The sequence below is a fragment of the Sturnus vulgaris genome, chromosome 7, assembly GCF_052056855.1.
Source record: "Sturnus vulgaris isolate bStuVul1 chromosome 7, bStuVul1.hap1, whole genome shotgun sequence".
Lineage (NCBI taxonomy): Eukaryota > Metazoa > Chordata > Aves > Passeriformes > Sturnidae > Sturnus > Sturnus vulgaris.
This window is the reverse complement of record NC_142249.1, coordinates 41,470,638-41,483,458: the sequence shown is the minus strand read 5'-3', so window position 1 is coordinate 41,483,458 and position 12,821 is coordinate 41,470,638. Positions and strand designations below refer to the sequence as shown.

The following is a 12,821-nucleotide window of genomic DNA, read 5'->3' as shown; positions in this document are numbered from 1 at the left end:
TTTCCTGAAGCAGTTCCTTTCTTACTCCAGAAATAATTTAGTGGCCTCCTGAAATGTGAATTATTGAACTTCCCTTCCCAAGAGAGCAAGTGACTTAGCTGAAATTGCATTGCATATTTCCCTTGGTGCTCTGCCTGTGTTTAGTCTTTCTTGATAACTGTCAAATTTGTTTGCTATTTTAGAGACTTTTTAGATGCAATATTAAACAATATCACAGATTACAGAAATGTCACATTGTGCACAAGTCTGACTTGAGAGAAAGCAGTGGGTGTTCTTTCTGATAAATGTATGTGAGCTTTTCATAAACATGATTTGTTCCTTTGACTTGGGAATAAAATTTCTGTTGTTCCCAGCTAAAGCTGTGGAGGTCACTGTGGATATATGCAGAGGTGACAGGAAGGGAGCTTCCCCTGAATTTGGGGTTCAGTTTTAAGACATGACATTTTTGAAGATAGTTCTTGAAGTTCATGACGTTTGAACAGAAAATTTTCTCTGCATCTTTGTAGAATTCTGATCATTGTGGTTGGGCTACACATTTAACCCTTTTCTCAGCAGTCTGCATTGGCTGCCTGTGGGCTCTGAAAATGGAAATGATTGTTCATGGCTTGATGTTTGAGGTATTTCTGCTTTCCAGAGTGACCTCAAGTGGGCAGCAGCAAATGTGCTACAGACTTGGGGTCTTTCTGTTTGACTGGGAGCTTCCCCACCCCCAAGTCCTTCAAAAAAGAAGGAAACATTAAAATATTTTTAAAGTGTGTGGTCCTAACAAGTAGTTTTTTGGTGTGACTGACAAATATATAAATGGGTTCTTGTGAATAGATGTGAGTTAGAGTTGCAGCATTTGCTGGCTTTGTTTTCATCACAGCATCCCTGCAGTGCAGTTGTGATTAAACAAATCATACATTTGCACAGCAGCACTGATTCACCTTATTGCAGAATATTCAGAGCTGGAAGGGACCATGGGGTGACGAGTGGATGTCCTGTACAGGGTCAGACCCACAGCCCTGGCACTGCCAGCCCCCTGCTCTGACCAGCTGAGCTGCTTTGCTGGGGCAGTCCTGCAGGAGCTCTGGCGCTTCATTTCCTTGTTTCTCCTCCTCGCTCTCCCCGCAGGTTTCATTGCCTCTGACATGACTTCCAGGAACTCGAGCACGCAGCTGTGGCTGATCACACACTACCACGAGATGGGTTCTCTGTACGATTACCTGCAGCTGAGCACGCTGGACACGGTGAGCTGCCTGCGCATCGTGCTGTCCATCGCCAGCGGGCTGGCACACCTGCACATCGAGATCTTCGGCACGCAGGGCAAGCCCGCCATCTCCCACCGCGACCTCAAGAGCAAGAACATCCTGGTCAAGAAGAACGGGCAGTGCTGCATCGCCGACCTGGGTGAGAGCAGCACGGAGAGCCGGGCCGGGGGGGCTGTGAGTCCCGAGTGACCCCTGGGGTGGTGTGTCCATGAGTCCCGAGTGACCCCTGGGGTGGTGTGACCCCTGGGGTGGTGTGTCCATGAGTCCCGAGTGACCCCTGGGCCGGTGTGTCCGTGACCCCTCGCTGCCCCTCCCGTGCCGGTGTTCCCTGCCGTGCCCGCCGTGGCCGCCAGGTGGCGCCTGCAGCCCAGCCATGCTTTTGGGACTGCTCCTGGAGTTTCCCATTCCCGGATCCCATTCCCGGATCCCATGGATGGGTTTCTGGTGTCAGATCCCATTCCCGGATCCCATGGATGGGTTTCTGGTGTCAGATCCCATTCCCGGATCCCATGGATGGGTTTCTGGTGTCAGATCCCGTTCCTGGATCCCATGGATGGGTTTCTGGTGTCAGATCCCGTTCCTGGATCCCATGGATGGGTTTCTGGTGTCAGATCCCATTCCCGGATCCCATGGATGGGTTTCCCATGTCAGATCCCATTCCCGGATCCCATGGATGCAGGTTTAGGGCTCATTTCTGGAATGGGTGCCTCCCACACTCGCTGTGCTGTAGCTCTGTCCAGCCTGGCTCGTGCAGGGCGTTCCTGGGACAGCTGGTTTGGAATGGGAGCAGCGTGCCCGGGTCCTGGGGAGCAGTCACAGCACTGGGGCTTGCTCACACCCTGGAGGGTTGTCTGACAGGAACTTGCTTTTCTTTTCTCTGAAGACGAGGGAGAAAATAGTGGTAGAACAGTATCGGGGCACCATTGCCTAGGTAAAAAGTATTGGGAGATGGGAATTTTTAAAATAATAATTGTACTGCATAGTTTCTGTCCCTTGTACCTGAAGGACTTGAGATACAGACAGGGAAAACATGAAAGGCACATACTTGAGCTTCTGGAAGTTTGCTGTGGGAACAGTAACAAATGGAACAGTAAGTTGAAAATACAAAGTGTCAGAGACTGGCTTTTAAATAAATTTGTAGTTCACTCTGAGGAGGGGCAGCACATCCTGGCGTTGATTGACATGGCACTGGTGCAGTGAAATCTATTACACTATTTATCCAGAGGTTTCAGATATTTGAGGGATTCTTCCCAGAGAACACAGCAGTAAACACTTCCTGATTAGTTTTTATGGTGGTCAAATAGATATTTTTTAAAATGTGAATTCTTCAGACATGTATCTGTCACATTTTTCCTACGTTCCTCCTCTGTAAGGGAAATTCACCAAAGAATTCGTTGCTTCTGGTATGAATTTCTGCCCTTTCTTCTGTGGGGCTCAGTCTTGTTCCCCCCTCTGCTCTGTTCCTCTCAGGATGTGGGGCTGGGGGCTGCTCTGGCCCGTGGCACCCCCAGGACCAGGAGCTGCAGCACCAGCAGTGCCTGGCTCAGGTGTGCAGGAGCTGTGTGACACCCAGGAATGGGCGTCATTCCTGCTCAGGCTGGCAGCTGGGGACGAGTTCTGCCTTGTTGGTCCTTGCAGAGCAGGGTGTGAGCAGCTCTGTGGGGCAGCCCAGGGGCTCTGGAAGGGTCTGCTCAAACCAGCACATGCCCTTGGAAGAGCTGGTACCTGAAAGCAGGGGCTGCCCTGCCCTGTGCCCCTCACTGCTTTGCTCTGAGAGCCCCTGGAGGGGAGCAGGAGCCTGGGGGGCTCCAAGAGCTCGGGTGTCCCTGTGGTGGGAGCCAGGTTCCAGCACTGTCCCCTGACCACACTGCCCCTCCTTGCTCTGTGCTCTCTGTGCTCACCTGCCTCCCCCAGCTGTAAACCTTGACCTGTCGGCCTCTGGAATCTGTTTTGCTCAATTTGGATGAAGTTTCAAGATTTTTATCAAAAAAAGTAGATAATAAGATTTTAAAAAGTAGATAACTAGTTTGATAAAAAAATATTTGTATCAAAGCGTTCTCTGAGATCTTGATGTTTTCAGAGTTGGCCAGGAAATGGGGTTTCTAACCTTTGTTTGCTGTTGCAAGCTCTTTTAAAAGAAAAATGATAAACCTTAGATCCTGTATAATAGATACTGTATAATCTAATCTGAGTTTAAAATAGCAGATAAAAGTGTACGTGTGTGTCAATATTTGACAAAAGCAGATTTCTTCTCGTGGGTCTGGGTCATGAGATGGTTCATAAAGTGTCCCTAAGAAGGCTGGGGACAAACATTTTGGCAGTGCTTGTTGTGATAGGCCAAGGGGAGGTGGTTTGAAAGGGAAAGAGGGTCGATTTCCATTAAATATAAAAAGTGTTTTACAGGCAGGGTGGGCAGGGCTGGCACAGGGTGCCCATGGAAGCTGTGGCTGCCCCTGGATCCCTGGCAGTGCCCAAGGCCAGGCTGGACACTGGGGACAGTGGGAGGGGTCCCTGAGCATCCAGTCCCACCCTGCCATGAACTTTAAGATCCCTTCCAACCCAAAGTATTCTGTGACCTTTCTAAAGGTGCCATAAGCATATTCTTATCAGCTTGAAATATCTTTAAGTGCATTTGAATTGTAGAAAAGTGTTTTCCAAATCTTTGTTACGTTAAAGAACAGACTGTTCTTTGGAAAGAAAGGCAAGTGAATGATCTGGTGATAGGTTAGTTTTTGTGGGACTGAGGTAAAAAGCCTTTTAAGGTTCACCTAAAATAAACTCCTGTTAAGTGTAAATAGTATATGTCATTCTTGGAAGATTTGCTGAGGAAATTAGGGAGAGTTTGTGTCGCCCTCTCTGTGGCTTGGCTCTGCCATGCACCCACTGCTGCTCAATTTGCAGTGCTCTGTGTTTACCGTGGCCAAATGAGTGCTCTGTGCATTTCCAAATTTACACTCATTTGGTCCCTCACATAATGTTCTCTGCTTAAATGTTTAGTAATTAGTAGAAACCAGGTAGAGTGGTTTTGTCTGACTCATTTTAGATCTGCTTGAGGATGTTTGTTTTTCAAGCTGCTGCAAATATGGTGTTTTTTGTTTTCCAGCTTTATTTTTTTACCTTGCATGTATCCTTCATGCAGTGTTTTCCTTCTCCCTTCCCCACAGTTCGGGTGTATCCACCTACCCAAAAGGTCTATAAATAAATTTGAATGCCGTGTAAAATTGTTTTCTTCTAAGCAGCAGTTGTTTGGCCTCTGTGTATCCGTGCCCAGAGTGCTGGGGACATCCAGTGGCTGCAAAACACTTCACGGCAGTGTTTTGCAAGAGTGCAGTAAAATGTTTGATGATAATCCCCTCGGAGATAATGGGCCTGTCTGCAGCCCCAGGGCTGGTTCTGCCGAGTTTGGAGCTGACCCCGTTGGTCTTTGGCCACTTGGGCCCCTGGCAGGGTCACTGCCCTGGGGTCTCTTAGGCTGTGCTGCTGCAGTCGAAGGGACTTAACAGTGACTTTTCTTTGTGTCCCCCAGGCCTTGCAGTGATGCATTCCCAGAGCACCAACCAGCTGGACGTGGGGAACAACCCCCGTGTGGGCACCAAGCGCTACATGGCCCCGGAGGTGCTGGATGAGAGCATCCAGGCTGACTGCTTCGACTCCTACAAACGGGTGGACATCTGGGCCTTTGGCCTGGTGCTCTGGGAGGTGGCCAGGCGCATGGTCAGCAATGGTGAGTGCTTGGGACCCTCCCCTGGCCTCTAGGAGAGCTGATCCACAGCAAAGCACCTGCCCCAAGGTGCACGGGAACAGCCGGGGCCTCCACAAGGTTTGGTTTGGTTTGGGAAAGCTGAGGAAGCTGCTGGTGTGCTGGCTGCAGTGGCTGAACCCTGTTGCCATTTCTGTTAAAGCAGAGAAGAGAAAGTCCCCTGCTCATTCTAAGTCCTGGTGAGAACTAATTCATACCAAATAGCTAAGGTAGCATTTTATCTCCTATCCTTCTTCCTCGTGCCATAGTGAATATTTGTAGGTGTGTGTTTCTCATGACAAACCCTAAAGAACAGGAAGAAGATAAGACAGGAAGTGCAGAAGGTGTCAGAGTTCAGGACTACATTTGCTTTCCTGAGTTGGAAGTAGCTCTGGGCTGTGCTGCCCAGTTCTGGTTACTGGACACAGGTACTGCTGCAGCAGCTGCAGCTCCCAGAGGCTTTTCCTGAGCTGCTCTTGAACCAGCAGGGCTGGATGGTGCTGGCAGCCTCACCAGGTTGGTGTGGAGCTCAGACCTACCTGCTTACAGGTGCATGCTCTGAGAATGTGGCTCTGGCTGAGCTCAGTGCCACCATGGGAACACTTATGGTGATGATGCAGGTCTGTCTGCACTGCTCCTGTCAGGACAGTCTGAAGTTTCAGGGACTGCTGATACTGATTGCACAGAACCAGTTGTTCTGTACTGCTGGCTGTTGCTGTAAGTGATTCCATTGCACTGGTTGGGGTGGAGTAAACATCTTCCCTCACCTCTGTGCATTGAGCTGTGTGGGAATCCTTGCTGCTCAGGAGGTCACTCTGATAACCCTGTTTGCTTGGCAGTGAGACTTTGGCCTTGGGAGTGAGCCTGCAGGAGCAAGGGTGTGGTGGTGCTTGGGGGGCCAGAGGCACTGCCCAGCTCCCTGTGCTCCCCTGGGCTCATGGACATGGCTCCAGGACTCAGCCTGATTCAGTGCTTCAGCTCACAGACACCTTGAAGTTGTTCTAACATGACTGCTAAGTCTGGTAGTTCTTAATTTTTGTTTATTTATTCTAATCTATTTTTTTTTATTTTTGCAATTGTACCCATTGATCCTTCAGGTGACACAGTGGTTCTTGTATTTTCTTGTTTAGTACGAGGAGGAAGATGGGATAGGAAACTCCTTTGGCACAAACAAGTGCCTGTGTGTTGTCTGTGTGCTGCAGGAGGGGCCAGCCAGCTTTTTCTCAGTACTCAGAATGTGATTTCAGTGATTTCAGTCCCCAAAGCCGTGTTTGCCTCTCTTCAAACAGAGCAGTGCTGGTTCCCTGCTCTTGGCTTGGTGCTTACCTGGTGCCTGGCACTCACAGCTCAGCTCCTTGGGAATTGTCATGGTTGTTCCAGAGCTGTGCCCTTGTTCAGCAGGGACTGTAAGCCCAGGAGCTCAAAGGAACCTGGCTGGAGCTGCTGCTTTGTGTTGAGTTGAGCAGTGAGATTTGTGCATGCACAGGACAGGCTGGACCTAAAGCCAGCTGAGGGCTGGAGCCCCTCTGGAGCCAGGCTGGGAGAGCTGGGAATGTTCCCCTGGAGAGGAGAAGGATCCAGGGAGAGCTCAGAGCCCCTGGCAGGGCCTGAAGGGGCTCCAGGAGAGCTGGAGAGGGACTGGGGACAAGGCATGGAGGGACAGGACACAGGGAATGGCTCCCACTGCCAGAGGACAGGGATGGATGGGATTTTGGGAAGGATTTGTTCCCTGGCAGGGTGGGCAGGCCCTGGCACAGCTGTGGCTGCCTCTGGATCCCTGGCAGTGCCCAAGGCCAGGCTGGACATTGGGACAGTGGGAGGTGTCCCTGGGATGGGATGGGATGGGATGGGATGGGATGGGATGGGATTTAAGGTCCCTTCCAACCCAAACCGTGCTGGGAGTCCGTGAAGTACCAAGGAGTAAAGGTAAGAAGCCAGTGCAGTTCTGTGAGTTGTGGCAGGTTGGAGAGCAGGAAGCCCCAGCCCCACAGAGCAGGGGCTGTGCTGGAGGTGCCAGAGGTCAGCCCCAAGCTGTGCAGAGGCTGTGCAGGCTGTGGGGAGTGCTGGAGGAGCAGGGTGTCCTGGGCAGCGTGTCACGGGTCAGTGACGCTGTGGGACAGAGGTTGAGTGGCTCCCTGGCACCACTGAGGCTCCCCGGGGGCTGGACAGCAGCTCAGGGCACAGCTCAGGCACTATTGGAGTAAAGGCCAGACCCTTTGCTGTGTCTCCAGTGCTGTGTGTCTGCTGCAGCAGCCAGCCATGTGCCCTGGGCTTGGGAAACAGCCCGTGCAAACAGGGAGTTAGAGCCAGGCTCCCTGCAGGGATAAAGTTCATCTGTGACGTCCTGGTGGCCCTGGCAGTGTGCTCAGAGCTGTGGCACAGCTGGCTTGGCTGTTTGGCTGGTGTGGAGCCCTGGCTGTACCTGCAGGCATGGCAGGGGCACACAGGGGCTGTGTTGAGGTCTCTCAGTACACTGCATTCTGGGCTGAGGCAGGAGAAGGGTGAAGGCAGGAATTCAGGCCAGCACGTGGGCTTTGGTCAGTGCAGCTGGGGATGGCTCTGGGCAGGGGGGTGGGTGATGCTGCTTTACCCAGCACATGGCATTTGTCCTGTGTCCCTGTCAGAACAGCACCAGGCAAACCCTGCAGGCTGCTGGTACTCCCGATGGAAACTGCCTGGGTAGCCAGCTCTCCAAATTACCCTGCTGTTCTCCAAGGCACTTGGAATTTCCTGAAGACTGTTTCCCTTTCTGACTAACCATTGCAGACAGGGGTTTGCAGATTTTTGCAGAGTATGCACAGGAGTATCTATGGGACTTTGATCTTCATCTCCAGTAGAGCAGGAAAACTAAAATTCAACTGTTGTAGGAAAGTCTGAGAGCCCCTTTTCAGCTTCAGGGTATCCAAACCAGCAGAGATTCTCCTGGATTTCGTGTCTGGCTGTGGGACAGCAGATTTCAGTCTGTCAGCAGGGACCAACATTTGATGTTCCTGCTGGGCACAGAGGCCCTCATTAGCTCTGCCCGTTCCACACTGCTGACCCCGATGCCAGTCTTTGAGCACCAGTTTGTACACTGGCTCCCTGTGGATGGTTGGTGGAGGTGCAGTGAGGAAGCAGAGCTGCATTTGTGTCCTGGGGCAGGAGAGGCTCCAGCCTGGCCGTGCTCAGTGAGCTGGGGGAGCACACACACCAACCCTGGGACATGGCCAGGCTGGGCAGGGCTTGGAGCAGCCTGGGACAGGGGGAGGTGTCCCTGCCCATGGCATGGGATGGGCTGTAAGGTCCTTCCCAACCCAAACCAGACTTGTGTGGGATTTCAGGAAGGTGCATTGAGCTCCTGAGTGCCACCGGGTGTTTGGCTTTGTGATGGCACGTGGTGCCAGTTATCCTGGGGATTTTACTCTTTTCATAACAAGGAATGAAATGCTTTGAAGCACCAGCTTAAAGGCTTGTGGATGCTGATATGGTTATTGGACTCTTGCAGGAATTACAGAAGCACCAAAGTTGTGTTGAGCCTGTTAGAAACCCCAGTGCAGACCTTCCATTTTTCCATTTGCTGGTAGAAATCCCAGTTCATGGTAGGCAGGAAAGCTGCACAAGTTACAAAACTTGGCCTTTTGGCAAGAGATTTACTTCTCATCCTTTGAGCTCCAGTGTCTGCAAAATGGATATAGAATAGCTCCTACTTTGTGGACTTGCAACATGAGCCAATTAATTAATGTTTTGAGTAGAAAAAGCTGTTCCTGGGGCAGTGAGTGCTTTAGAGGCTGCATGACACTGCAGGGTTGGCTTCTGAAGGATTGTTGTGCCTCTTAGACAGGTGGGTTATGTGTTCCCCGTGTCCCTGCAGAAATGCTGTTCACTCACAGTGTGTAATGTCTGTTTGTGTCTCACCAGGTATCGTGGAAGATTACAAACCACCCTTTTATGACTTGGTTCCCAACGACCCCAGTTTTGAAGACATGAGGAAGGTGGTCTGTGTGGATCAGCAGAGGCCCAACATTCCCAACAGATGGTTCTCAGACCCGGTCAGTGTGGGGCTGGTGTCTCTGGGACAGTCCTGGAGCTGTTGCACGTTCACTGCTGGGGGATCTCGATGGCCTCAGCAGGCTCTGAGAGCATCCCTGCCTGTGCAGGGCTTGGGATGTGCTGGCCTGGCTTGGGGGGCCCTGAGCCCACTGACCACTGCCAGGCCTGAGCTGGCCACAGATGGCCCTTCTAGAGCATGATCCAGCAAAACCTGGCAGCTGCTCCTGCTGGGGGCACTTCTCCCTCCAGGGGAGAGAAGCTGGTCCAGGGCTTTCTGTGGCCTGCAGGCACACACAGCAGAATGCTGGGCTCTCCTGCCTGCAGGACAGGAGCTGTTGTTCTGTTTGAAAGACTGATACTCAGGTTTATTTTTCTTCATCGGTATCAGTGTGGCCTCTCCAGGCTGCCCAGCTGTTTTGTCCTTACCCCTGGAGCTGTGGAGGCCAGTCTGAAATCTGCAGGGCTGGGCAGGGCAGAGGGCCCATCCTGAGGTTTGAGTGTGGAGCTGTGCCCTGTGCTGGGAGCCCAGCCAGTTAAATCTTGCTGGGCATGATGAAATCACAGGCAGAGCTTCTGTGCCTGCTCAGCTGCCTTCGTGGGTCTGCAGGAGCTGGTTTCATTGAAGAGAAATTCTGTGTAGTGTTTGCTCAGTTAGCAAAAACCCCAACACTCCGTTGTTTAAAGTTAAACTAGCTGGTCACTCCAGTCAGCCCATGGGCCAGTTTGCTTTAATCAGATTATCAGACCTCAGGAGCTTTTCAAAGCATGGAAGCTCTGTGTTTGATTCATAGTGGGAAGCTGTGAAAATGGAGTGTTCCCTAGGCAATGAGAGCTCTGTGTGAGTGCTTGGCCCCGGGCAGGGCTCCCTTGGCTCGTTGTTTGTGCCTGACCCTGTGCTGTTTGCTTCTGTTCTTCCCCAGACGCTGACATCCCTTGCCAAGCTGATGAAGGAGTGCTGGTACCAGAACCCCTCGGCCAGACTGACAGCCCTGCGCATCAAAAAGACTTTGACCAAAATTGACAATTCCTTAGACAAACTGAAAGCTGACTGTTGACCTCTCCTCGTGGTGCTGTCCCAAGGAAGGCACTTGGCTGGCCCAGAGGGCTCTGGCCAGGCAGTTCCTACCCCTGGTCCCCAAGGGCTGCTTGGAGCAGGAGTTTGGGAGCAGCTGGGGGAGCCCTGGCCGTGCAGGACCTCACCTGAGGACTCAGCTGGATGTGCTGTGGCTGAGCTGGTGGCCTGAAGGAAGACAGAGAAATCCTAAGACAAGATCAGGGCATTAAACAATGGCTTTGAACAGCTTTTTTTCTTTCTTTCTTTCTTTCTTTTTCTTCTTTTTTTTTTTTTCTTTTTGGTTTTTTTCCCCCTTTTTTTTTTAACATTTTATTTTAATTCTCCTAATCACTCCCAGGGTGAACACATGGAAGTGGTAAATTTTAATCAGCAATATTGCCTGTGCTTCTCTTCTTTATTGCACTAGGAATTCTTTGCATTCCTTACTTGCACTGTCACTGTTAATTTTAACGACATGACTTGCCAAAAATATGATTGGCTGTATCCTGCATTGATCTATGCCTGAGTAATAGGAAAAGAATTTGGTAAACTGAAAATGTAACTGTCAGACTTTAGCTGCATTTTACATGTGTACTGATGTTTACAATAATGCTGAACATTAGGAATTTCTTGTTTATCCAAAACTTGCAAATTATTTATTACTAGTGCACTTGCCAGTTTTTTAAACTGTAAAATAAGTGCATAAAGTTAAAGCTTATTTTTATGTGGCCTCTTTCATGATTTCTTACACAGACGTTTTTGTAACACGATATAACCTGAAACATTAATTGTTTTCTGTATTATCATATTACAACTCGATAGTCACATTTTAAGTGCTTCACATTTGTAGGTGTGTGGTCTGTACCATATTTTCAGTTGGAATATGGAACGTATATTATAGCCATTTCCCACAGGACCTTGTGTCTGGCATCTTACTCATCTGGGAAAGGAGAGCAATGGAGGAGTTAACTAGAATATTAGGTCATGAATGCTGTGGGGAAAATGCATTTTATTTCTTCTAAGCTATATAATATGCATTTAAACTCTGCCAGAAAAATAACTATTTTGTTTTAATCTACTTTTTCTATTTAGTAGTTATTTGTATAAATTAAATAGAATGTTTTCAAGTCAAACGTTGCAGTGTTTTAGTTGTGTTCAGGTGCCCCCGTGGGGACCCTGGGCTGTCCCTGGTGGCTTCTCCTGCCCTCCCAGGGTGCTGAGGCTCCAGAGGGGCAGCAGGGAGGAGCAGGGTTCTCCTTGGGCATGGCCCTGGCCATGTCCCTGTCCCCAGCCCATCCGTGTCCCTGTCCCCCAGCCCTTCTGTGTCCCTGTCCCCAGCCCTTCTGTGTCCCTGTCCCCCAGCCCATCCGTGTCCCTGTCCCCCAGCCCTGGCCATGTCCCTGTCCCCAGCCCATCCGTGTCCCTGTCCCCCAGCCCATCCGTGTCCCTGTCCCCATCCGTGTCCCTGTCCCCAGCCCATCCATGTCCCTGTCCCCCAACCCATCCGTGTCCCTGTCCCCAGCCCACGGGCACCAAGGGTTCTCTCTGCACCCTCCTCTCCCTTCCAGCTCCTGCAGGAGCCCAGCAATGGCAGTGCCCTCTCATCCTTGGCAAAGAGCTCCTTTATTCATCTGCGGGATCCGGGGCTCTGGGCAGGGATCAGCCACTCCCCACCTCCTGTCCGGGGTAAAACCCTCCTGAGGTTCCCTCCAGCACTTCAGGTGCAGCAGGTTCTGCTGTGCTGCCTGTCTCAGGTTCCTCCTCAGCCCATCCTCCCTCGTTCCCAGTGCTGGTTCAGGAGCTGAGTGATGGGGTGGCTGCTGCCTGGGGCTGAGAGACTCAGGTGAGTGTGGAGCCTGAGCTGGCACCAGCTGCCTGCTCTCTAATGATATGGGATGAGAAGAAACTAGGAGAAGTGGGATTCAATGAGTTTTCCTCTTAGTTTGTAACAGGAATTCAAATGCCTGAATGTGTTTTGGTTTGGTTTGTGTGTGAGCTGTGGGATGTCAGTGGCACAGGGGTTGGACTGAAGCTGCTGGCAGGGAGGAGGTCGCTGGTGGCAGGTGCAGCTGCAGGGTGAGGAGTGCATTGCTGGAGCTGATAGTGGGCACTGCCTGAAGCTCTGCTGTGACCCCGGCGTTTCTGTAAGAGCTGATGGAACAGGCAGCAGGGTTAAACCAAGTGGGAGGCAAGGCAGCTCCTGTGCAGGTGCTTGGGGTGAGGCCAGCAGGGATGTCTGGACAGGCTGGGGTGCTGGAGGTGGCACTGCAGACAGAGGGACAGGCAGAGGTGGCAGTCCAGTGTGCAGTGTGAGTTTAGTGTATGGTCAGCGTTTTGGTTGGAGTTTTCACCTCTCGAGTGTTTTCCAGTGCAGCGCTTGGGGGAGGGAGACAATCTGTCGTGCTGAGGGTTAGTGACAGCTCTGGCTGTGCTGGTGGAAGCTGGGCTGAGTCCCTCAAACATTGCCACTGAGTCACAGCATCTTACTGGCCATTAGGAGGGTGGTCCTGTTAAATACCTGCTCCAGCTCTTTGCACTGTAGCATCCTCTGTAAAGTGCTGTGTTCTAGAACAGCACTGCTGCAGCCTGGGAGCAGCTCTGGGTGCTCCACAGGGTCCCTTTGGATTTGGGTTTTCCAGCCCCAGCCCTGGGGCTGTCAGCTGTGCTGGGGCTGCTTGGGATGCTGCAGGATACGGGGCTGCAGCAAGAACACCACGGTTCTCTCTCCACCCCCTGTCAGGGAGTTGTG

At 51.4% G+C, this 12,821-nt stretch overlaps 1 protein-coding gene across 3 annotated transcripts in view; it reads left to right on the top strand.

Moving 5' to 3' along the window:
* The window catches only part of ACVR1 (activin A receptor type 1), a 44,377-nt gene extending 33,172 nt beyond the window's left edge, over positions 1 to 11,205 (top strand). For all 3 annotated transcript variants that reach the window (XM_014890634.2, XM_014890635.2, XM_088168468.1), the window contains 4 exons: positions 1,114 to 1,389; positions 4,777 to 4,974; positions 8,887 to 9,017; positions 9,939 to 11,205. In XM_014890634.2, coding sequence (XP_014746120.2) covers positions 1,114 to 1,389; positions 4,777 to 4,974; positions 8,887 to 9,017; positions 9,939 to 10,073 — 740 coding nt within the window. In that variant the 3' untranslated portion in view covers positions 10,074 to 11,205. The remainder of the gene's footprint in view (positions 1 to 1,113; positions 1,390 to 4,776; positions 4,975 to 8,886; positions 9,018 to 9,938) is intronic.
* Positions 11,206 to 12,821: the final 1,616 nt, after the last annotated feature.